Source organism: Rhipicephalus sanguineus, chromosome 4 (assembly GCF_013339695.2).
Source record: "Rhipicephalus sanguineus isolate Rsan-2018 chromosome 4, BIME_Rsan_1.4, whole genome shotgun sequence".
NCBI lineage: Eukaryota > Metazoa > Arthropoda > Arachnida > Ixodida > Ixodidae > Rhipicephalus > Rhipicephalus sanguineus.
In genome coordinates, this window is record NC_051179.1 from 40,561,975 (window position 1) to 40,588,463 (window position 26,489).

At 46.1% G+C, this 26,489-nt stretch overlaps 1 protein-coding gene across 2 annotated transcripts in view; it reads right to left on the minus strand.

Annotated features, from left to right (window-relative positions):
* Window positions 1-3,235: 3,235 nt before the first annotated feature.
* LOC119389805 (urease subunit alpha) overlaps window positions 3,236-26,489 on the minus strand; it is a 111,578-nt gene continuing 88,324 nt past the window's right edge. For both annotated transcript variants that reach the window (XM_037657192.2, XM_049414550.1), the window contains 5 exons: window positions 21,337-21,525; window positions 16,143-16,242; window positions 10,990-11,096; window positions 6,905-7,028; window positions 3,236-3,391 (listed from right to left, as the gene is read on the minus strand). In XM_037657192.2, coding sequence (XP_037513120.1) covers window positions 3,270-3,391; window positions 6,905-7,028; window positions 10,990-11,096; window positions 16,143-16,242; window positions 21,337-21,525 — 642 coding nt within the window. In that variant the 3' untranslated portion in view covers window positions 3,236-3,269. The remainder of the gene's footprint in view (window positions 3,392-6,904; window positions 7,029-10,989; window positions 11,097-16,142; window positions 16,243-21,336; window positions 21,526-26,489) is intronic.

The following is a 26,489-nucleotide window of genomic DNA, read 5'->3' on the forward strand; positions in this document are numbered from 1 at the left end:
GCCATCCAAAGGTGAAATGCCGGCCCCATGTGTATGGCGGTCGTAAAGACGATCGCCGCAGAACTGCTCCGGCGGTCGTACGAGGCCGTCCGCTGTAGATGGTGACGGTACGCGGCAAAGGGAAGGAGTTGGGGTATCTAACAGCCGTTCCGTTGCTCGGTCTTGTACGTGTCTGTGGCCCAGGCTTGGTCCCCAATATCCGGTGGGAGCGGCGCGCCGTTTCGTTGTTTGATGGCGCCATTTCAAGGGAAAGAGGAGGAGGCGAAAGTGTTTGGGAACTCTTCCCCAGCATCACGGTTTTCATTCGTAAAGAGACGCCAAACGGGTGTCGTTTGCTTCTTCTTCAATAGCGGTCATTCGTAAGACATTGAGTCGTTTCGAGAGCCGGCCCACGCGCCAAGTACGCCTATATATATATCCGCGGGGTTGCCTCGGTAAATAATCCCAATTAATTTAGCCGGCCCTTCCGAACCTCCTCCTTTTGCTGTCACGTACGTGTTGAATTAGGCATACGGCCAGGCTGGCTTCGATCGCTTCGAGTATAGCTATGTTTCTGCGAGCTGCTGCAGTTTATGTCCTCGGCAGCACACGCGTGCTGCGATTGTCGAAAGCTATAAAGCCGGTCCTCTAGCGACGAAAATCAATTGCCAGACCTTGCCCGTGCTATTCAATAGATCGGTAATGTGTGCGGAGCGTTGGATGAGGTTAAGAGCGACTGTTTCACAGGATTACTGTTCTGGAAATCATGGAATTCTGCAATATTGTCAGATTCTGTAAATGCGACGCTTTGAGCCAATCAGCAAGGCTCAAAACGTCTAAATTACTTGACCCCATCACAGTGGTGGTCTAGTGATAGTGATGCTATCACAATCTGCTTGCACTGTGAGGGAGTTACTGCGTTTGATACCCAGTGTCACTGAACAGCCACCGGTTTTTCGAAAGGGGAGTGACCTGGTGCTATGTTGTGTGGGTACTCCTGGTTTCTATTGTCCTACGTGGTTCTGTGTAGCGTGTCTTTGCTAGAAGAAGAAAAAAAATGGTTTCCATGTTAAGTATCTGGCATCCTTAGAACACAATGCAATTCCCTTTTATTTATAAAAAATTGTGCGGGTCATAGGAGACACCATCAAAATCTTTGATGTAATGGCGAGTTGGTGAGCGAACCTCAATGCGAAGTAGCCACATATATTTTCTTGTTTTGTCTTGTCTCACTTAGCAGCAAGAGTGGTATTTTTGTTACTGTGGAAAGATAATTCACCAATACATAAAAAAATCTTTTCTTTGTTTTTTGTTCCTTTATGCTTGCAGAGATGTTTCCCTGTGGCCTGAAAAATGTCACCTTACCATCTCGTGCATGGGTGACCTCATTTTCTCTTGCCTCCCACTTTGGCTTGCATTAAACCATTGAACCAGAGGCTAACATGACATGAATGCAATGAGAAAGCTTTAGTTTCATTAACATTGCTTCAGAAGAACACTCAGGATTGATCTCCCTTATGACTAATATATTTGTTTGCTTGGATGTCCATAGCGTTCTCAAATCTCCAAGTTGCAGCACCATAGCTCAGAAGGATCCAGCCTGTTTCTTTCATACCTCCACAAGATCCAAAACTAGTAACCATGCATGACCACGACTGAAAGAGCATGGGTGCCAACAAGACATTGCCAGTTTTGGAGCTAACATCTTTGTCTTTTGTAATCTTCAAAAGTCCAGTGCTCTCTCTTTTAGAGCAATATTTCTCGCTGAATTTATTTCATACAGCTGGGATCTTTGTTTATTCTGGCACACCGTGTGTTTTTCATCAAGCGGCTGTGATTCTGGATTCTAAAAAGACTTAATGTTCTACAACATCGCTATATGGCATTATATATGTTCATCACCTCCTCTGCACCCGGTTCTATAATGTTAGTCTCGTTTTTGTTTAGAAAGAGGCCAGCCTCCTCGCTTTCATCTAGTACTTTCAGAATGAGGGTTTTCAAGTCCTTTGAGCTCCCTTCTACTAAGATAGCATTGTCTACAAACCAGAAGATACTATCCTAGTAGTTAGTTTACCTATGTTTGGTTACCTATAGTACCCCAATTCTCACTCATACAAGACAATTCAGTAAAATTCAGGAAACTTTCTTCCATCACAGATTCACAGATTCGTACATATGTGTGAGACATGCCAATTTCCTTTTTTTTTTCTTGGTTTCCCACTAATTCTTCATACTCCTATTTTAGCTTGTTACTACTTTCAATAATTGTTCTTTACTATATTGGTAAGCCAGTCCCTATACTCGCGGACAACTTTTCTTGGCAATGAAGTGAAGGCTACAGAGCCACAATGCACGTATCCTACCGCTAATCAATGTAGTCCCACAATTGCGTCCATATTTTCTGCGTGAGATGTATGAAACACTCCTTCATTTTCTACATGTAGCTTTTTGAGCCGGAACGCAGTGCACACAAGTGAGATATTTGTATTTCTTTTACTTTATACGTTGTCAGTTTGCGTTCTTGCGTGCGTGAAAAAATCGCGCCTTTATCCGGTACCTTAGACGCTGAGCAGCATTTGCGTCGAAATGCAACGCTAGCCATCACTTTCCACGGCGTTACGAGATGCACGCCAAACCGGACTACTTCGCGTAGCAGTTACATGTGCAGACGCTCCGCCCCCGTAGCTTTCCCTTCATTGCCAAGAAAAGTTGTCCGCGAGTGTAGCATAGAAGGTTCATATCTACATTCAGTAACATACCACATGCATTGTGAGTCAAGTCATTGTGACATGACTTGTGAGCCATACGCATTGTGAGAAAGTTAGTCAAGAGAGGCATAACATTGGCCATAATGTGGCAAACACACTTTATTGAATATGTTACAGGTGAGCCGACACATTCGAAACATTTCGTACAAGCCATCAGCATTCAAGCAGCATGAAGTTTGAAATTCGTTGTTAGACGTTGCATTTTAAGGTACGACTCACTTGTCATGATGTCAGGCGCGAACATGCCACAATTGTGCTGCTTTGCTCATGTAGATGACGATGCTGATGTAAGTTGTAACAACATGCAATGTACACATGAAACATGGATGCATTCCAGACACAAGCTCTTGTTTTTTGTCACCTGTTATCATAGCTGAGATGGGATTAGTTAACTTAAATGATAGATTTAGACACAAGCATGATGTAAGGTGAAATTGTCTTGCATCACAGGATAGGTGAATGATGAAGATGAAGGTGAGGAGTGATGTTATCTACATATGTACACACACCAAGGCCATTCCATCAAAATAGGAAGTACTTTTGAGCGAGAGGAATGTGGTCTGATGCTGGCACCGTCAGATGTTCTCTAATTTCCTCGCCGTTTTCGGATCTTATCCACTCGACATCGTACGTCTCTGGGTTCACTGCAACAAGATTTAGAAAATAGGATTAGTGAAGTGACAATTAACAGCAAGCATAATTAGTTTCCCCGAGAATAAAACTGCAATGCCCATTTTGCTAGTGCTAGCAACAATCGTAGAAGAGTCTGGTGTTGGGCCTGTTGGTACACAGCTTGAAAACGAGGAACCCAGCCTTCAACAGACATGTACACAAGAAGAGAAGAAAGACGACCACACATGCTAGGACTAACAACAGTTTAATGGAAAAACATCTACTCGAAAAGGAAAGCCAAAAACGCGCATGCACCCTACAAGATATCTTAGGTGGGAGGGGGAAAAAGAGCGGTGAGCATGTGACAATCGACTAAACACAACCAAAACTCTGATGTGCTTTAAAAACCTTGCAGATAAATTGCCACTTGTGGCACCTTCTACTTACGTTTGTCAAAAAACGTCACCTCTTTTCGTGATAGCCAAAGGGAAGCTGTGTTTACGCAACGAGCTGGACTGTGTTTTTGCATTTGATATGCCTCAATTATTTCCCTCTGACATTTCGTGGATCCCTTACCAATAATTTCAGTGTTGTTTAAAATGGCTAAACACCCGCACGCTCTGCAATGCGCAGGCAAGTTCACGCCTCCTCCTGAAGTGACTGATGTCTCATCTTCTTTCAGGCGTGTGTTCACACAGCGCCCCGTCTGGCCTATGTACAACCTACCACATGAAAGTGGTATGCGATACACTACATTAGTGACGCAGTCAACGAATTTTGAGGAGTGTCTAGTTGTACAAGTGTCCTTAGATTTTCTTTCTTCAATGTTCACACAAAGGCGTGACAACTTGCATGGCGCCGAGAACACTACTCGTACGCCATGCCTCGATGCAACTTTCTTGACACTGTGTGAAAGCTTATGGATATATGGAAGGACTTCCACTCGCCTACGATCCTCATTTCGCCCAGTGCGTGGCATGCTACCTATTTCTTTCTTTAACTTCTTCATTTTTGTTTCAGCTACCGCCTTTAGGACGTTAGCTGAAACAAAAATGAAGTTATCTTTCCCATCTTTTTTTCCTTTTTTACACGTGGTTTTGCCTGCATTACGCCAAGCGATGACAGCATACGACAGCTCGGGCCCCTAAAGTGTTCAGCATTTATCATCATCAAGCCGCTCGAAGAACAAGAGGAAGAAGGCTTCCCCTTGGCGCAAGCTAACTTAGGTGCTCGAAGAACAAGAGGAAGACTCCTCCTTGGCGTGAGCGCGCGCTCAATATGCTACGGATGGCTATGCTATTCGTCCTTTTGCCTGCATTACGCCATGTTACGCATTCTCCATGTTAAAGCTATAACCACTAATGTAGTGACAACTAATGCTACTCCAACATTTATATATCTACAGCAACATTCAGCCGCACTGTGCAGCAAAGCGGTCTTTCCTTCGCATACTTTGGTGTAAAAGATAAGAGTGTGAGCTTATGTTTCATACCCATCTCTACAATAAAAGCAGTTTATCTAAGTGCTACTGAAAATGCCCTACACTGTTATGGTGACTAAAAGAACATTGAAGATTAGCCCGAACATGATGAAGCTAGTGAACCTCACGAGGTACCTGCCGTCTTGTCAGTGAATGAGGCCATCATAAATCATTCGGCAAATGTACATTTTTGTACCTCTCTGCTTCTCATAACATCTTGTTAGACACAACCAAATGAAACCAACAGACAATTAAGTTAAGGAAAGCATAGGGGAATAAGATTCATTGTTCGCGTAATTGGAGGTTGTGGGTTCGAGCCCCACTGCCAGAAGGGGTGCTTTTTTGTCTACTTTAATTCTTTGCAATTTACATCGTAATTACTGCACTACACTTAAAAACAACAAATCATATCCCCTATGCTTTCCTTGGCTTAATTGTCTGTTGCCTTGATTTAGTTGTGTCTGCAGTTTAGGATATATGCTCTTCAGGTGGGGACACTTCTAGGCTCGCTTGAGAGAGAGAGAGAGGCATAACTTTATTTTTGTCCTTGCTGGGCTCGCTTGAAAGGCGCATTCAACCAGATAAAGTAACAACGGCGCGCACCCGTTGGTCTGCTGACCGCAGCAGACACCTATGGGCGGGACGACGCAATTTCAAGACAGAAAATGGTTTATTTAACCAACGTGGTCGGCGGCAATGCCAGCACTCACTGCACGTTGTGTTTTTCGCCCGCAGCAAACGCAGCATGCGTTCCCAGCTTTAGTTCCTAATGGTGCATTCAGACGAAGGACCGAATCTGGATTTGTCGTGGACACGGACGGCTAATCCACGGATAATCTGCCTGCAGGCGCATCCACACGACGGAGGGTGTCCTAGGAGAGAACAGCCGGAATACTCTGGACTGAAGACTCTGCGCTCACCTGCGCCTGCTGGCAGCAGACTGGTTTGAGAGTATTCAAAAACATGGAAGCCAACAGAATTCAAAGCTCGCCGAGCTTTGTCGAGTAATGTGGAGGACTGTAATTTGTTTCGGTGAAAATGGTGTTGTTGGCGGAATGGCTGGATGGGAAGAAAAATCCACTTTACAGAGAGCTGCTGGAGACTGATCTTGCTGCTGTCATGCATGGGGCACCGCATACGAAGGGAGGATACAGTGATGCGCCGATATCGGCAGTTTTTTTTTCTTTCACAGATAACAGGTTCAAACAGTGCACATTGCACTGCTGCCCATTATGTTTCCTTCTCTCGGTTCGCATCTTGACCTTAAGATCGGTGTTCAAACATGGGCCATGTTCTGAGACAACCGCTTTCGGCGACAGCACCACTTTGCCTGCCGAAGAACCCTGCGTGTGCAATGATTAAAGCGACAACTTACCTGTTACTCTCCAACCTGGCAATCAGCGCACATTAAAAGAGATATATATCTCAAAGGTGATCGTCTTAGAATACGGCCCCAGATATAAACTGAACTATGTGCCAGCAGAGCTGAAATCAACTGCGAGGACAGCCGTACAGCTCGAGCAGAAGAAAAGTGTACTGGTTGACAGCCTATTTGTCCGCTAAAGCTGCGGCGTTCCACCGCCAGAATTCCAATGTGAAAAACAGGTTAGGCTCATCCGTCTGCGAGCCACATGGACAACACATCTGGATTCGGTCCGTCGTCTGAATGCACCATAACATGCCACAGCCGTGTTTGTTGACTAGGAAATTCATATTTCCCGTGATGTGGTGGCTGCTAGGGCAATGCCCTCTTGTCTTTAAGTTACGTAGTCCAACCGATAGATATCCGCTGCCATCATCTGACCGACGGGCGCATAGCATTGTTACTTTATCTGGTCGATCGCGTCTCGCGAGTGTCCTCACCTAAGGGTATCTTGCGCCGTGGTTGTGTCTAACAAAGAAACGAGCCCCTCGAATGATTCCCCTTTCATTCTTTCATAACATCTTGGTATTAACTAGCTGTTTTAAAGCACGCATTTGCAAATTGTTTGGTAAGCAATGCACAAAATGGTACAGGGTTCAGTTAGTAAATTATAAGGAGAAATGTGCGTCTCAGAGCACACACCTGACAACTTCGGAGTCAAGCTGTTGTGCACGAAGTCCGCTTTCCTCAGCTTCCTCGAGCCGGACACAGGCAAGAGCATCTTCTTAATCCTGTAGTCGAGAACAATGCCCTTTTCTAGAGAGACCTAACGGGCAGAACAAACATGGTGAAGGGCGTAAAGTCACCGGTTCAACTTCGTTCACTCAAAGTAATAGTCAAGAGGTGTGACATAACATTATTCTGCAGGTGATGACTCGCCCCACACAATTTCCTGCATCTTTTTCTAACTTAATTGCAAGCAAAACGACTGTCATTGAATTATTAAATATTTTAATATAAATTGCTATGCTGTTCTTAAATTAAATTTATATATACAGTTAAAGGTCGATCAAACGAAACCCGATTTTACAAATCTCCCAACCTAACAAACAAATTTCCATTCCCCGGCAGGTGCCCGTAGAGTTCAATGTTGTCATAAACTCGAATGAACGAAGCTATCACGGCACCAAACCTGATTTACCGAAGCTTTTTCAGGAACACATGAGTAAATAATACAGTGATTTCTTTCTAATTTTGACAAAGACAGGTTTTTTTTAGAGCTGTGCGAATAGCAAAATTTTGGGTGCGAAGCGAATTCGAATAATAAAGATTGAGTGCGAATCGAATCGAATAATTTCGAATAATTTTCTAATATTTCTCAAACATTTTTCGAATAATTCGAAGTGAAATTACAGAAAAAGTTGCAGAGAATCCCTAAGTATGTTCTTGTGAGATAGCAACATGAAAGTATTTCTTTTCGCTAGGTTGATGAAGCGCTGGTGGGGTCATATTTCATAGTTGTCTTTCTTATCAAGAATGAGGCAATGTAGAGGCCGAATTGTATTTATGTACATGATTTGGTGCAACCAAAGTGTTGCCGACAACACTTTACACGTGATAGGCAGAGATGCCATTTCCTCAGTCTCTCCTTCTCTTTCAACTTCTGTGGAAGGCCAACTGATGTGGCAGACAAGGGTGTGCTCCCTTCAAGTCCGGAGTTCCAAATCTGCCTCGTAGACGTCGATATATAAGAACATCTGAAATTTTGGATGCTAAAAAGCTTCGGCGTCCGATTTTTCAGACTTCCTGCCCAAATGTCAGGTCCAAAACAGCATTAATTGAGCTCCCAACTCTGCCACATCTTTCATCTCCATATTGGAACCAGCGTTTTCTTGGGTTAATACATTTGCGACCGTAGCGGAGCTTGAAAGGCAGCTTTGCCGCAATACCGGAGTGTAATGAGGTGAAGCATATTGAAAATCTAGGGACCACTTCCAATCGGACGCTGACTGTCTCTTGCCCAAGTTCGACCGTAATGGAGCTTGAAAGGCAGCTTTGCCGCAATACGGGGGTGTGTTGAGGTGAAGCATATTGAAAATCTAGGGACCACTTCCAATTGGACTTTGTCTCTTGGCTAAGTTCGACCGTAACGGAGCTTGAAAGGCAGCTTTGCCGCAATACGAGAGTGTAATGAGGTGAAGCATATTGAAAATCTGAAGGGGTCACTTTCAACCGGACGTTGACAGCATTTGTCTTTGGGAAATTCGAATAGTTCGAATAGTAAAATTTCAGTGCGAATCGAATCGAATAGCAAACACTATTCGAAAAATATTCGAAATTTCGAATATTCGCACACCCCTAGTTTTTTTCTTTTTTTTTTTTGACAAAGACAGGCAGCTAGATGTTTTAACACTATTGTGTTGAAACATCTAGCCACCGCAATCACGACCCTAGTTTTATTTTGACGAGGCTGCACGCCACACCCATGCACTGAATTATGGTAACAGTCGGTAGCGCAATGAACACCAGAGTGTGTAGCAGTACACGGCAGCGTATCAGAGGAGTAGAAAAATAAGGAGAGAAAAGAAAAACAAAAACAAAAGGAACCCGTTCTAATCAAGTGACTATGATTCCTGGATTTCTATCTGAAGCTTAACCTTCCACTTGGCTTAAAGCAACGAGATGTAACTCATCTATGGCTTGGAGTAGAATTCATAAATGCCTGCTCATTCCTCATAGAATGGCCAGAAGTCCCAATGCTGAAGTTTGTGGGTGTGGAAAGGTCACTGAACAGCTCCTGCGCAATTGTCTTTGTTTTAATGCACAAAGTATCTTGCTCGGCACTCAACAAACTGCCTTAGGAGAATTAGAAATGCAAAGAAATGCAGGGCATGTACAGTCTTGCTCAATATGACTTGCAACACAGAAGTAGGCAGCGTCTGGAGCTGAGCACCGTTATCTACGCTACAGCCAAAGATATGGTGACAAAGCGCGGATGCTTACCTTGCACGAGAATCCTAACACGCGGCGAGGATCACAATCATAACAAAATTCCGTACACTGAGCATCACAGAAGCACATGGTCTCACAAGGTCCAATATCATCCATGGCCAAGGTCCAATATCATCCATAACACATGATGACGTAGTGCCCTTTTTACGGGGACAAAGGGGACAAGAAAAACACGACATTCGCTTTCTTGTCCCCTTTGTCCCCGTCAAAAGTGCGCTGCTTCACCATACGGTATAATGATCAGTCGCCAACTAGCCCAGCTCTCAACCTTGTTGATCATCCGTGGCTTCCACTAGCCCTTATTTTTGCAACTAAATGCTCTACTGTCACTTGGGGATGATTCTAAATAAGCAAATATCATTTATTTGTTGAAATGATTGCAAGCGGGCACCATGCACAATCTTTGAACTCCTGTGTTGCAGGTCACATTGAGCACAACTGTACATCACGGCATAGGCGGAGAATTTTCATTTTCCTGGAGGGGGCGTGCCCGACATGCTCTTTCACATTTCTCTCTCACTCTCTCCATGTGTGTGTGTGTGTGCAGGCATGTGTGTGTGTGTGGAGAGAGAGAGCGAGTCCGACTTCTTCCACATTACAGAACTTCATATAATTTTAGTCTCTTAGGTTCCGGCACCACAATAACATTAAGAACATCTCTCGTGGGAGACTCCAGATTTAGTCGATCCACCTTGTTAACGCTTCGCTCAAAGCGAACCTGTGCCACATTTCTGCTACTCACTGACTGCTTCGCATAAAATCAATTCCCACAATGTGTGGGATCGGCCGAATTTTTTCATTGTCATGCTCTGCTTACTTTGTTAAAATGTGCACCAGACAGGAGGGAGTGGGCTAATGCTGGCACAAGCAGGTTTTAATTATGCCAGCGAATTCAATTCAAGATGGCCAAAAATAATTCTAGTATGGTAGCAAATACCATTTGCTACCGCTACATTTTGTGCGAAGCTGGGGTTATGAATTTTTTTGCCAAAAGGTTGTTTTCTCGACGAGTATTTGAGTTGCTCTTGGGTGGCCGAATTGGCAAAAACTTTTACTGATAAAAGAAAGATGCACCCCTTCTTCTCTGGGCACTTTTATAGGCAGGCATGTAGAAGGGTACCCATTTGCAGACAACCAAGAAATCGGAATTTTTTTTTTTATTGGCGAGCAAGTCTGTGAGGAAGCATTCCCTGACTGTGTCAGCAACACTTTGTATTCTTAGAAGCATTTTTGTTTTCTGGAAAACAGTCGCTACGCGGTTCAAGACTTCTTTTAACTTGTCATATACTAGCTTAAGCGGTCACTTCAGTTGTTCAACATATTCCGCACATACAAACCCGCTTAAGGGGTTTGTCGTCCTGTCTTTGCGCTGTTTCTCAAATTTTAAGTTATGTACTACCAACTAGCCCGCTTTCGCCGCTTCTACAGCTTAAGGGGTGTTTTCCACTGAATGCTTGACTTGTCACTCGCCCATAATCCAAATTTTTAAATCCTGAAAGGAAAAATAGGCGAGTGTAAACAGCCGTCCCTGGGGAGGGGGGGGTGCGAGCCCCTCAGACCCCCCCATAGTCTCCGCCTATGCATCACGATAAGGCAAGTCGCGAGGGCCCTAGAGGTGGCCCAAGCTCAAGGCATCCTAGACTAAAGATGCCTCTCCGAAGATACATTATAAAAATAAAGATATCTACTACTCTCTCTCCCTTTAGAGTACAGCGACATTATACATAGGTGGCAAAACTAAAATACGTTCAATTGCAACATGACTGCACACTCACCTTGGATACAAACACAGCGGAGTTCTTTCCAACTGAGAGCCCACGAGCACCGTACATGTCTCTCATAATAATTGGCTCACAGACCGGAATGGATCCATTCGCCAAACCTGTTAAACATAATTTTCTTAATTAAAAGCAAACCATAAAATAAACTGCACTCTGCTAAGGTGTCACTTCTGGAGGGATTCAAATCCCGTTTTCAACATGTGTTGACATTTGCAGCAGATGGCACAATCTCGGTAAAATGGTTTTAGCAGCTACATATAGTGACCTTAAGACGAAAAAACAACGCTAGATATATATGACAGGAAGATGACAGAAGGCAGACACAGCATCATGTTTTTCTCCTGTCGTCCTTGTTTCAGTCCTAGCACTGTCTTTTTCTTCTAAGTTCAGTAACATACTAACCTGCCCAAATGAACACACTAATACAGCTAACTACATATACAGCTACAGAACACACTAACTACATATACAGCTGAACATAAAAACTTGCATGACAAGAAATTTTTAAAAGAGGCTGCATTCTCACAAAGCTTGAGCAAGGTCGATCGATCAGCCCCAAAGGTTGGAAACAAAACCTTTTCTAAACTATTTTTATTTGTCGACACCGTGTATGTGTTGGCACTTAGTGACAACCACAACGCCTTCTTGGACAGGTGCCCGCTCACAAAAGATCACATGCTAAATGACGCCGTTTGGCAAAAGGAATGTTCCACATTTGCTGCCATGGCTTCGAGTGGTATTGGCCAACACTCCCACAATTGCATAGCAACCTGGACAATTTGCATACTGCGTATACATTACATATGTGTAATGTACTGCGCATTTCAGTTTTTGTCTTTCACACATGCTGAATCATAATGTATTTCAATTTAACATTTGATATCACTAGCTTTGTACCAGTGTTGTGTGGAACGGCGTTCCAAGGAACAACGTTCCAGGAACTAGTTCCTTCTTGGAGGAACGGAGGAATGCCACCGTTCCATTGAGGATCGGTGGAACTGTAATGGTAACTCGTTACGTTTACGTAGGAACGGCATAGCAAACGGCGTTCCTTCTATAAAAATTCCTTGACATTGAACAGGTGCCCGCACACAGCGCGTCATGCAGAACAAGGTGGATGGGTGACCACGTGAGGCAGAAGAACTCACTGCTCGCCTGTCACTTGACTATGCTGCATGCTGGTTTTCACTTTAAGGCGCCCGCCGGGGGTGCAGGGAAGCGCATAACGTCAATTAAGACCGACTACACACGGGAGGAACAGCCGATTTTTTTTCTTTTTGTCTGAGCCAGCTTTTGTGCGTGGGGGGTGGGGGACCAGGGGCGCTGCGTAGAATGGTTTGCATGTTGAATGGTTGCAGCAAAAAATTAGATGCACAGACGAAGGAAAGAAATGCGAAGATACTGCATATTCAGGTGGTTCTGCTGCGCATCCTCGTGGCCTTGTCGGCATAGGGAAAAGTGGGGGAGCCAACTTATCGTAGTCGAGGCGCCTAAGCGTGGTTACGCGAGTTTTCAAATGGCACAAATCATCGTCACAAATCTGGTGTTTGACACACATGGGACAGAGGAGCCAATCACAACGCCAGAGGCCGCAGAAAATGAGTGAAGCACCAACGTGCTAACCACCGAAATCCCACGCAGTGGCCTCCCACTGCGCATGAATGGTCTTTGGCCCCCACATAACGATGGCGAAGTTACACTTTGGTTCTACCCCTTGGGAGTGAGCGCCTTGCTGCGTGCAGCATACTCTTCCGACATTTTATTGGTTTTATGTTCGCACACTGCCGACTGCAAAGCTTCGGCCCAGTTCCTGGGAATCTTTCTCTCGTCGCATGCTCTTTAGCGGCTGGCTCAATCGTCCCTTTAGTATCTCGTGCATGCCATCGGCAGCTATCGACAAATCTGTCTTTTGACACCCGGTTGTGTGGATAGCGGGGAAGAGGACCAAAACGCAGTGGACGTGGGAGCTGCAGTGGCACCTGTCCAGTGCCTTCGATGGCTTCATTTGGGAAGGCATCTCCACAGCTATCGGTCTATAACTTGAATTATAGTTCAGTTCGATAGCTGCCGCTCGGATAACGTCTGCCATGCAATAAACGATGCGCGTACATCCAGCGCTACATTCTTGTTGTGCCCGCTGAGCCTGCCCTCGCCCCTAAGACCACGGTTGACTTGTCCCTATTTGTGTGCAACACGGCAGTACCCTCAAGCACTTGATGGAATGGCTCTTCAACATTGCCAACGAATTGCTGACGAGAAAACAGGTTCCTCAGTCGGATACCAACATCGAGATGCAACTCTTGCTGAGTGCGAACAAGGGACTTTCCTAAGTTGCGAATATGTGTCCTAGACATTATTTTCTACTCACACTGCGATATTGAATCAGCACTCATTAAATGCCTATGTATTGTTCTTTCGATGTGGTTTCCTGTGCAAGAAACTTATGTATATTGGTGCATGTGTGGTAATTTCTATTTAAATATCTGAAGTGCAGTATTCTGATGGTGCATTTGAAGACTGACGTGGAAAGTGCCCCGTGTGTTCCACTTGTAATAGACGAGCACGAAAGTTGCAGTTAGACATATGTCTGTAGTATGGCCAGTGGTCTCTAAAAAATTCGTCTAAAAGCATTTCTTTAGATTCATTTTATCTACATATAACCTACTGCAGGCGATGACAAATTCGTAAAATATATGTAGCTTAATGTTAGCTTTAAACTGCTCACTTCATTTGGTTTCAGGGTTATCCGGCACTATATTTTGATTAAAAATTCAAATGTAACATTAATGTAACACATTCCAATTTTCGAAATTTAACTGTAACGAGTTCCTTTCGCATTAAAGGAACTTGTAACGGGAACTCGTTCCTCATTTGGGAAGGAACGAGGAACGAGCTTTCGTTTTTGCTTTAGAGGAACGTGTACAACCCTCCTTTGTACTTACCCCTATTCGCTGTACTCGTCGACGTTTTTGGTGTTAACCTACTTTGTTCTTACTTTGGTATCGATCCCCCTCACACAAATGCCTCTGTGAAGCCCATAAGGTATTTGTAAATAAATAAATAAATAAGTACCCTATAAAGTGGAGAGAAGACTGGCCACCGCTGTGGCACAACTCACAATGCACTGCAAGTGCAATGGTTGACAGTTCGATGCCCACTGGCCCAAAATTTTTAGAGCGCAGCTCTTAGGCGCCCGTTCCTGCGTAGAGTGGCATTGCCGTCGCCACTGGTGGCATAATCAATAGACATGAAAAAATAAAATGAGAAAAATATACCCAGGATCGAATAGGATTTGAACCCGGGCTCTCTTCATGGCAGTCCTTACAGGCGCCATGTCGGGCAAGGAATCGCGTTAACCTATATAATATAGCCTGGCAGAAGAGCAATATAACAACCAGTCATCACACAATGCTAACTGCGACACGAGTGTGTGGTTTAATTCTTCCCACCCACTGAAAAGTGCTCAGCCACAATTCTTCATCGCCATCAGCCACATGGAGCATCAGCAAAGTGCACATAATACCTAACAAATGTGTAGCGGGTACCTCGCTTATCCGCAGAAAGACAAATAATGGCGTAGTGGTTGCTGATCTATTTCACAAAAATTATGATTTATGGCATAGTGGATACCTTGCATGTGTACTTGTATTAGTTGCCCCAAGAGAGTTTAGAACGGGCTCTAGAAAATCCGCTCTTCCAGCTTTCGATGGGACTGTGCTGCGACAAAAGAGAGTGAACGCATAGCACTCGAGCACTGGCAGTTTCTGTGGCAATATATAACGAATGTTACATTTCTACGGCTGCGGAAAGCCAAAACTTCAAACACAGTTGGCGTTGCCCCAACAAAAAGCTGCACTCAGAATTCGCATTAGGCAGTATCGTAATCATCGGTGAATGTTTTTTCCATCCACTTCGTTTCACAATTACAATTACTATGCTTAACTAAAAATTATAAATAATGACCCCTATGCTTTCCTTGGGTTCATTAACTGTTGGCTTCTTATGGTTGCATGTACAGTGAAACCTCGGTGATACGATCACAGCTCATACGATCACAGCTTCATACGAATTTCGGGGTGATACGAATTTTTCGTTGGTCCTGGCCAAGGCCCATTAGCCTGCAATGCAACGGAGTACGGTTGTTGCGAACCAATTTTCACCCAGTGACGTTTGATACGAACGTATGCTACCGCACAGGTACGAAGAGGTGCTGTCCGTGCTGTCCCGGAAGATGCGCCAAGCACGTGCGAGCGCGGGAACGCAAGCGTGGGCATGCCCGCCGCACCGCCAAATTGTCAGAATCACGGTGTCAGAAAAACACTTTTCTTACGGTCAGAATAAACCTTCAGAGACGCGTCATGGCCCCCGAGATTGTGTGCGCAAATCTTTGAAGCTCTTCAGTGCCTCCGTGTGCCTTTGCGTTTAGATTACAGAGGATATTAGCACCATGCTTCTTTTTCTAACACGTCGACGCGAGCTGCTGTCGTTGTACTGTGTTTATACGTGCTTGCGTCGCGCATCAGACATCCTATGAAAGGTGGATGAGGACCGAAAGAAGACCAGGACGGTCTTGGCGAAGGAGTCACGCCTCACAACGTCAACATGGCGGCCGTTGAGGTCGCACTTGTGCGGGCATGGCCGTAAATATCCCCAAAACATCCCCAACACCTCCACGATAACAAAATCATAACACAACACCGTGGTTCTGTAATTTTGCGGCCTTGATCCATCGCGTCAAAGCGCTTTCATTACTGTTACTGCAGTACTCCGGTGTCACGCTAAAATTTTAAAGGGGCTACTGCTGTCGCGGGTCACAACGCACCTGGTTCATTAATTAAATACGCGCGTATGGGCCATATATTTATGAGTGCTGGTATGATTGCCGACATCTAAAAACTAACTGACAATCATTCAGGGTTCTTGCGGACGTTGCTGCGGCCCTGAAAAACAATAAATGAAAATGTACACCAGCTTTCTTTTGTCGCATGCTAATTTTTCATGCTTTCTGCTGATACGAATTTCGGATGATACGAATATTTTTGGTGGTCCCGTGAGATTCGTATCACCGAGGTTTCACTGTAACAAAAACAGGGTCCTCGACCTACCACCATTGTTTTGTTCTGCGACATATTGCAAAAGATGCATACCTATCTGAGCAGATATTATCTGGCCTCCTTTCATCACAGTTTCGGGTTTGGCTCCAAAAAGAGAAGGCTTCCACAGCACTAGATCAGCAATCTTACCAGGCTGAAGAAGAAAAAAAAAGGTATGTCAACTTCATGACAAAAATTGTGGCAAATACTTCAGTGTTGTGTCAAAAACTGCGGCAATACATTGGGTTATACTTAGCAGGATTGAAAGTTGGGCAAGTTGGTTCGGATTCATTGTTTGAAAATGCGCGGAAAAAGATGGTCACACGAGAAAGGCGCTATGTTTATAGCCTTTCTTGTGTGGCCGTCTTTTTCCACACATTTTCAAGCAATTGGGTTATACCCCACATAGGCTGAAGTATCGCACTCATAATCACCAATATGTCACGAGCCACATGCCATTTGAATAGAAGGAAGAACACATTTACTTTGTATCCAGTATTTGTACTTTTCTTATCTGACATCACTGTTAATGTCATGCATTAAAGACACAAAGGTTATGTAAGAGATGCTACAAAGCAAACATAAAAGCCAGGAAAGAGCACAGCTCGTCGCCAAGCAAACGTCAGCTCACTGGGTACAAGTATCTATTAGCTACAAGTAAGCATAATGAACCAAAACTGAACCAAAGACTGGAAAAAAAAAACAACATTATTTTTGCACAAGCTGTAAGCTAGAACTATATAATCATTTTCATTTTAGTTAGGTGGACCCTCATCGATGGAATTAACATGGACTCACAGCCTGCAATCTTTTGCCCTTCGGCAGCTTGTGTGGAACTGAAACGTCCCTCGAAACTCAATTTTGCGAGTACAAGTCTGAGCACGCCAAGCCATATACAATTTTGGGGAATCTGAAGCAGAGTGTACAATAATGAGCATAATTTTGGCGAGAGTGAGACCAAAAGAGTTTAGATAAGTAGGATTCCTGCGAATCTAACAAAGTCCAAGAGAGCAATAAGCAAAAAGATAGGAGCCCTTCCCTTAACGCGACATTGAGGGCAAACGAAGCTTGGCATGTGCATGCCTGACCTACTACTTTCTTTCTCTCTTTCTATCCATTGAGCAATTCTCCCTCCTAACTTTTCCATCCCTCCATGACGAAAATTGGACCTTCACCCACATGCTTAGCAGCGCAGCACTACTGTTGCTACAGGCAACAACGACGGTCATGCGTTCATATCCAAGCAACAATGAAATGTGGTAACGTGAAATGACAGGTCACTTTGATAAGCGATCAGATGGTCATATTGGGAACAGCTGGTTGCTGAGAAGCCCACAGTCGAGAAAGCATCAATTACTGGAAAATGGCGCATCAAAGTACACATGCGACTGGAGCACCTTCGAGGGCTGCATTACTGTACAGTCATCAGGTTTTCTATGTATTATATATGCAACTGCCGCCACTAAAATCTGTAACTCATAACAAGCTTCGCTTGAAAAGAATATTTAGTTGAGGAGACAGCAGCAATGTAATAAAGAAAGTTGCAGAGGATATGTAAGCATATTCTTATGAGATGAGAACACAAAACCGTTTGTTTTGGCTAGGTTGTTGTTGCTGAGGGGTGCTGAAAAGTCTGCTGCGAGGAATCCCTTCTCCTACAGTGTGGCAGTCGGTGGTTGCGGCGTCATCTAAAGCACGTGCCGCGTGCCACTGCAGTGATGCCAACTGAGTGCGCACTTTCGTCAACCTAGCCAAGAAATGCAGCCGTGGCTGCAGGTTGTTGCTGCGGCAGTTGTTAGTGACGACACCAGTTCCGAAGGGAAAGGTCGTGTGCTTTCCTGACAGGGCTTTGTGAAGCCCTTTTTCGGACGCCAGCTGGGTGTGCACACTTTTGCCAACCTAGTCAAGAAACGCTTTCGTATAAGACTGAGCACAGGATGACGCGGCCTTCATTTGTGTTGTGGTCCAGCTCTGGTGCAGTCCTCGCAGCTCCCTTTCCATCACCCACCTCCATATATTTGAGCAAGTTGCACCAATGTGCAGTGCTCGACGATTGAAACAGGATTTTCGGAGAGCATGGCTGCTGGCGGTGAGAGTGACGTTGAGGGTGAAAGCGTTGGTGATGCGTGGCAACTGCGTCTGGTAAACAGTCGTTCAGTCTGTGTTCGGTCCTCGGTGGTTCCGATGGAGCCCTGCAATCCTACGTAACGCACGCCTGCCAGCTCCAGCTACTTCATGCGGCGCAGCACGTGAGCACAGCGTTTTGAAGCCATAGCAAGCATCACATAAGTTTGCCCATGTTTGGACATTTTAATCTTATACTTCTTAGCCGGCTTTTATTTTGCACTGTTCACTGATGCAAAATGTGACAAATGCATTTGCGCAGGCTTTTCATCAACACCATATATATGACTCCGACGCTTTGGAAATAGATTTGTTCAAAGTTAGCGACTGACTGTCTTTGTCGGGTGTCACTCAGCCCTTGTCCTGCGTTGTGCACTAGAGATATATTGAAACATAGCAAGCAGCGCTCCACCGGTGCCACCAAGAATGACAGACTGAATAGTTGTCTACCGGATGAAGTCACCATGTGTCACGCATGCTGTCACCCTAACTGTCACCCTCATCACCAACAGTCACGCGCTTCAAGTATCGTGCTTCAATCACCGAGCACTGTACATGCATGCTTATTGCTGCAGCAAAGGCAATGCAAGTTGACGCTGTCAAGTCTGGGCTGTCATTGTCTTCAAACCTAACGCCCTGTATATGTCTCTTTTCTCCTCTACTTCTCTGTTCATATTACTCAAGCCTCTACAAAAAGCTGGGGGCGTGTTTGAAAGGAAAGGAGGGAAACACACGCTGAGTAGTGTGAGATGTCCAGGCCCATGTGAGTAATAGTATATGCTGCTTAAGATTTCCCTTTCACCCTTGCTGCCAAAGCCAGACAATGCAGCAGACATTGTGACCCTGTGGGCCACAGCCCACAAAGTCACAATAAGTGAAATCCCCACAGCAATTAAGGTCACTGCAACAAGCGCCACAGCATTACAGCCACCAACTTTGACGCCATCCATGATGCTCGCCGAGTTTCTCAGTTTCAGTAGGCTTATTAGCTCCTGCCCTACTTTCCGCTCCCACTCAGTGCCATCACAACTCAGTCAGTCTCATGGTTCAATTCAAAGCCTTCACGTGGACACTTTTTGCCATGGAGATAGAAAAAAATTGATCCTCTCACGGGGAGCCTATCTGTACGATTACTTTTGCAAACGGGTTTCAGAACCATAAAGATCACTGAAGCTTGCTGTTCTTTTTTTTGTGCTTGTGTGCCATTCCTTTAGTGATGACAAGTTCATCCTACGTATAGGCCTCGTGAGCTGGTATGGTGGCGCTACTGCTCTCGCCCTCCATCGGGTCAGCGGCGCAGTGTTACGATTGTCGACTACGAGCGCGCCTGCATGTTTCAGGCAGGCGACGACGTTTGCGGCGGCCGCTCTTCGCCAAGAACGGCATTTTTTTTTCTTTTTGCGAGTATAAGTGCCCCGTGTTGACTCATGTGTACTTGTGTTTCACTTTTTTGTCGAAAAGTCGGTCTGTCGGCGACTCTCGTCGGCATTCAACCAACCTATCGTCCCCTTTCCGCCTCGAGGCACCCGAGGGAGGCAGAGAGCCGCTTGTCGCTCAGAACCAAGCTACGAGCTCGTCTTCCCATAATGAGGAGGGGGAAAATAGCTTTGTGCACCGGAAACGACAAACAATGAGAGCCTTTGCGCCTTTGTTTTTGTTTTTTTCCTGCCTGAAAAACCTTTCAAACTACAGCCGTTTAAAGCTGTAGCCGAAAAACCAGCATGCAGCGACTCTTGTTAACGTAAGCATTCAACAAAACTTCGTCCCCTTTTTTCCCCAAGCCATTCGAGAGAGAGAGGCCCCACTCAGTCTGTCTTTTCGCTGAAAACCGAACTGCAAGCCCTAACAACAACAAAAAAAAGAAAAGAAAAAGCCGACAAAACACAGCTGCTTGCGCCGGAAACAAGTTCTTTTCCGTCCCGTTGTGCCAGCCATCCACGCGGGGAACAGTAGATGAACCCCCCCCCCCCCCACACACACACACACACACACACACACACACACAAACACAGGCGAGCGCACAGACAGTGAAACTGCAAGCGCCCATCAGTTCGTCACTGGTAACTAGTTGTCGTCTGCTAGTAAAGCGCATCGCCAGCCAAGGCCGCCAGCCCGCGCATGAACGTGAGGAGAAGAAGCGACGATCGTGTGTTGTTCTGCGGTTTCCGTAGGATTGAAATGGCAATAACGTGTGTTTCAAAAGGAGTTCTTGGTCGCTTGGTACGAAGTTGCACGCGAGTGGTCAGTGTGTGGTCTGAAAGAAGAATTGATGTGCGCGATGGAATTTTCCGACATTATTGGGAAATGCAGAGTGCAATCGAAAACCGTGGATTACGACGTACGAGTGGAGGTGAGCTTTTGATTTTTCAGTGCTCTACGTGTGCTGAGCCATACCGAACTGTTTTCGTTCCTAACGAAGAGGACGCGGCAAATTTGTGTCTGATTCCACACTGGCTGCCCCTGCTCGCCACTCTGGCTGGCGAGAAATCACGCGTGAGAGCAGAAGACGCAGACAGGTACATTGCCCTTCTAGGTGGCCGTTGTCAGCCTGCTATCTTCCTATTTCTTTGTGACCTTGTATGCTTGTGTATACAATTAAAATAAATAATAAAAGGCGAAAAAAAAACGCACGAGAGTGGGGACACTTATGGACGGAATTCGAGGCGTTGCTTACGCAGCCCCGCACAGCTGCGCTAGAGTTGTCTTTCATTTTCGTCCGACTTCTGAGGTAACCCACAGAATTTTAAAGCTAGTTGCTTCCGAATGGTGTTCCTACAGCTGTTGTGCCAGCCATGCACGCAAAAGTACGGAAAATTACCGGAGTTCTGCGACGTTTTTACGTCCTTTCGGCGAGGAGCCATGCGTTTCTACCATGACTGCGGGCACGGGAGCAACAAACGACAATCCTAAGTTTTCCGCCGTGGCCGTCCGATGGCGCTGCCTGTTCGGTTCAAAGCTGCAGCGCACTAGGCCTATAGAGCAATTCGAGCTCATTTTGCACCAAGGCAGTTTTGAACATGAGGCTGTTTAACCCCTATATCCCACAATCGAATCAGCACCTTTTTCGTAATCTTACTAGCAGTCCTAACGTGCAGTTAATCCACCAGAAAGTCAGGCAACTAACCGTAACGGATCCAACGTAGTAGTCGATTCCATGAGCCAGGGCAGGGTTGATGGTGTACTTGGCAAGGTATCGAAGAACTCTGAAATTGTCATTGCTCGATGAGTCCTCCTTCAGCTTGCCCCGACAGATCTTCATCTTGTCAGCAGTCTGCCAGGCCCTGCTCACGACTTCACCAATTCTACCCATGGCCTAGAACGATGAGATGAAAATTAATGTGCTGTCGAAGCCTGCACATTTACTATAAGCATGTTTTACTTCTGTAGATGACGAGTTACAGTTACTAATCTCCTTTAGTTGTCAAAAAATACCAGCAACAGTGAAGGTTTCAATCACGCAGAGTTTTGTGCTACCAGCACCAGAAGGCCATCAATCTCTGTCCTACATGGATAACACTGTACTGAATGGTAGAACACTGTACTGGAATGCTCGTACTAATACATTCGAGTACAGTTATAACGATACAGTTTATAACAATATATCGGATATAATGATGAACAACGATGGTACCGTCCACTTTTGTATGCTTTCAATGGTAAAATAAACCGCTTATTATGATGCTCCAGTGCCGCAATATCGGATATAGCAATTGAATCCGGCTACAGCTTGTGCCGAAAATGGCTCTCCATGCTAACCGGGGCGACGGCATGAGCCGCGATGCGCCTCGCACCCCATTCACCCCCTCAGAAACGACTCAACTGTGCCGCTTATGAGGAAGCAAGAGGAGGAGGAGCCTTCCTTCCGAACTACCCTCCCAGAGTCACCACTTTGGCCTTATCAGTGCACCCGGTCGCACCAACGTTGGCTCGCACCGCTTGCTAGCTCACTCGCCTGTTGTGTGCACCATGCTTTGACTGTCTTTCTCCATAACTGCCTCCGTTTTACGTTTTGCCGTGAACAAGACGTCGGGATGTCATGGCTGATCTGCTTGTGGTGCATTCTTCGCAAGGTTGCACGCCATCGCAACAGAAAAGAAAGCACAAGGAAATTACACTGGAAGTGAAGAAGAGCCTTTTAAAGGATCACAGTGATGGCCAAAAAGCGTCCGCCCTCGTGGTCATGTACGGACTGTCACAATCGACCGTCTCAACAATCATCCGCTCTGCTACCAAGCTAAGAGTGGGTTCAATGGCATGGACAGTGGGAACCGCAGGAGACTTCGACAAAGTGCCCACAAAGAAATTGAACACGCCTTGTTCTCATTGTTCTTGGGTGCTCATGCCATGAGCATGCCCATCAGCGGGCCAATTCTGGCCGCGAAAGTGAAGCGGTTCACCTACATGCTTCACGAGACCAACGTCGAGCTGGGTGGCGGCTGAATATAACGATTTAAAACAGACTATGGCTTTGCTGCAAACAAGTACGTAGTTCACTACCTTACTTGCATGCAAATAAATTGTTTCGATCTTTCTCTTGCCTTTTTTTTTTCTCAACCCACTTATAACAATTACAGTAGACTCTTGATAATTCAAACTCTGATAATTCAAACTTTCGGTTAATTCAAACAAATCTTAAATTTTTGGTTGGCCCACTATGTTTTCAATGTATTTTAAAGCTGCTTAATTCAAACTGCCTCACTGCACAAATTTGGTTAATTCAAACTTTTTGCTTGTCCATGTCTGAAAATACCTGCTGCCTTTGTTGTTTCTAGCTGAACATTCAAGTTTTTCTGTTACTAACAGGCGCAAATAAAGCTGATTGCCTGCCTACAATACGGCCAAACTAGCCGAACCTTGCGCACCAATAATCTCGTGCTGACTGACGGAAAAAAAAAACTGTACGGTCTGGCCTTGATATCGCATGCCAAACATTTCTTAAAGTCACTTTCTCTGCGGTATGCCATGCGAGAAAGCGTCCTAAGAATTAGAAGGGGCTAGCAACTGTCGTGGGACGCAACACATTTCGTCCCTTAATTGCACACCCGTGCGTCCCTTGTATATTAACAAGTACCAGTATTATTGCTGATGTCTAAAAATTTGACTGGCAATCATGCAGAGCAGTCTATGATGTTGCTAAGGCATTGAGAAACAATAGACATCGCTGAAGTAACAGGCGCGCGAGACAGGAATGAACACAGGTTTATTGCGTTAGTCGTTTAAGTAGGCAACTGCAATGTGACGTCATGTAACTCAGACATTCACGCATGCGCTCGTGGCGTTTGCTGACATCACATCAATTCCTCTCCCTTAAGGGGGAGATCTAGAAACGGTCTGGCGCCTTACGACGCCGGTTAGATCTGCGAACTGGATTTGCCGGGGGTCCCGCATTGGCAGTACACCGGTCATCATCTTCCGGGACTCCGGTGTTGGCAGGTCCTGTCTCGGGCTCTGCGACGTGCGCGGGAAGGGGGCTGGAACCCGAAGACCTCGCCAGAGGCTCGCCAATTAGGGTTGTTGGTGCCGACACTTCTCCGGCGCTTTCGCCGTCCGAGGCTATTGGTGCATGCCCCTCCGGGCGGTGCCTTAGCTGATCTTCATGACGCTCACACAGTTCCCCGTCCTCAGTCTTGACCGTGCTTAGGCGGGCGCCCCTTGTAGTCTGCACCACTGCGGGTCTCCAGCTGTCACCTGCACCATAATTCTTACACCATACGGGTTCTCCAGCCGAATGTCTGCGGGGAGGTGCACCTGCAGTAGAAAAAGGTCGTGACACAACATTGTCCAACAGTGAACGGGGTTCAAAACCAAGAAGCATGAATCCTGGTGTCTTTCCGTTTCGGAGTGGGGTGCGCCGATAACGCAGTAGCCAGCGGGCCAGGCGCCTTTCTAGGGTCCCATGCACGTTTTTTCGCAACCCTTGTTTTACAGTTCGTACAGCCCTCTCTGCCAGCCCATTGGATTGCGGATGATATGGCGGAGATCGTAGGTGTACAATGCCATTATCCTCCATAAATTGGCGAAACTGTCTACTTGTAAACTGGGGCCCGTTGTCCGAAACGACTGTTCGTGGCAACCCAAATCTGCTGAAGATACCCCGCAAGGCTTCGATCGTGTTGTTTGCGCTGGTAATTTTCATTGGTACAACCTCGATCCATTTGGTATGTGCATCCACTACGATCATCAACATTCGCCCTTCCACTGGCCCTGCAAAATCAACGTGAATTCTCGACCATCGCTCCAATGTCTCGGGCCACGGAACCGGATCTCGCGCGCGTGGCATGCTGCAGTTTTGCTGGCACACTTCGCATGCGTGCACTATACTGTCAATCTCTTTGTCAAGTCCGGGAAACCAGAAAAGTGCTCGAGCCAGATTTTTCATCGCTGTCATGCCTTGGTGCGTATCGTGCAAGAGCTGTAGCATTGATTTCCGAGCTGCGGCGGGTATCACGGCACGATGGCCCCAATAAACAATCCCGTGGCTGCACGTCAGCTCATCTTTCTTCTGGAACAACGGCTGCAATGCTTCTTGTGTTGACGGCAATTTCCTTGGCCAGCCTTCCCGAATGTAACGCATCACAGGATTGAGCATGCCATCACGTGCTGTCATTTCGGCCAAATTGCGTGACGACACGAGCCCGGTGTCTAAATGGTCTGCGAGCAGCACATACTCTCGTTCGTTTTTCAACATCGACTTCACTGTGTTGTCATCGTGTGGTATTTGCACGGGAAGACGGCTCAAAGCGTCAGCCACAATCACGTCCTTTCCCGGTTTGTACTGAATGGAGTACTTGTAGCCACCGAGTAAAAGAGCCCAGCGCTGTATTCTTGCTGCTGCCAAAGGCGGTATTGGCTTATCAGGACTAAAAAGGCGCAGCAGCGGTTTATGATCCGTGATCAATGTAAATTTGTTGCCCAGCAAGTACTCGCGGAACTTCGTCACGCCGAATACCACCGCTAAAGCTTCGCGCTCAATCTGGGCATAATTTCGCTCGGCTGAAGATAGGGTGCGAGATCGAAACCCGATCGGTTTGTTTACCCCGTCCACTTTGTGATACAAGACTGCTCCGATCCCACACGAGGATGCGTCAGTTTCCAAGATAAGTGGTTTGGCTGGATCGTAGTGGGTCAAAACCTGCACCCTTTTTATCAACCGTTTCACTGCTTCGAATGCCTCCTCTTGCTTAGCTTCCCATTGCCAAGGCGTGTTCTTTTTTAACAACTCGTATAACGGTGCAAGTATTGCAGCCAGGTTGCCCAGGAATGCATTGTAATACGTAACCACGCCTAGTAATGCGCGCAGTTCCGTCACACAAGTAGGTCGAGGCATTCGTAAGAGAGCCTCGATGTTTTCAGTCTTTGGCCTCAGGCCATTGGCGCTAATGCGATGACCCAGGAATTCCACCTCCGGCTGACGAAATCTGCATTTGAGCGGGTGCAGCTTAACACCGGCTTCCCGGAACCGCTGGAACACCTTCCGCAACGTGTCGCAATTTCCTCTTTTTTCGGCGACAACCACATCGTCCAGGTAGACTTGTACACCCGGTAGATTCTGCAGTATTGCTTCCATTCGCTTCTGAAAAACCGCCGGTGCTGATGCAACCCCAAACGGTAGCCGGTTAAAGCAATGCAACCCTTTTGGCGTGTTTACCACCAAGAGCTTCTTTGTCGCGTCATCTATTGGTAGCTGGTTGTACGCATCCTTCAAGTCTATTGTGCTGAAAACTTCCCCTCCGCTTAACTTTGCAAATATATCCCTTATCTTTGGCAGAGGATATTGCTCGGTGTGGCATGCTGTGTTTACTGTCGTTCTAAAATCGCCACACAAGCGGATGGAACCGTCCTTCTTGACAACAGGAACGAGTGGTGCCGCCCACTCGGCGCTAGCGACCTGTGTCAATATGCCCGTGTCAACCAATCTTGTGATTTCTTCATTTACAGGCTCTCGTAGCGCGTATGGCACCGAACGGGCCTTACAGAATCGCGGTACGGTTCCCTCGCGCAACTGTAAATGAACCGGGTGACCCTTAATTAATCCTAGCCCTGACGAAAACAGATCGGCATATTCCTCTTTCAGCGTAGCAGCAATGGAAATTTCGTCAGCAGTTGGTGGCTTACCGTCTTTGACGTCAACGTTGAGCACTGGCCCTCCGGTCAGCTGGAATGCTTGAATTATGTCCCGCCCACACAGGTTTGGGCCTGAGCAGCCGAGCACCACTAGCGTCGCGTTGACGGTTTTCCCACCGTAGGTGACCGGAACTTGCAGTTGTCCCTTCACTG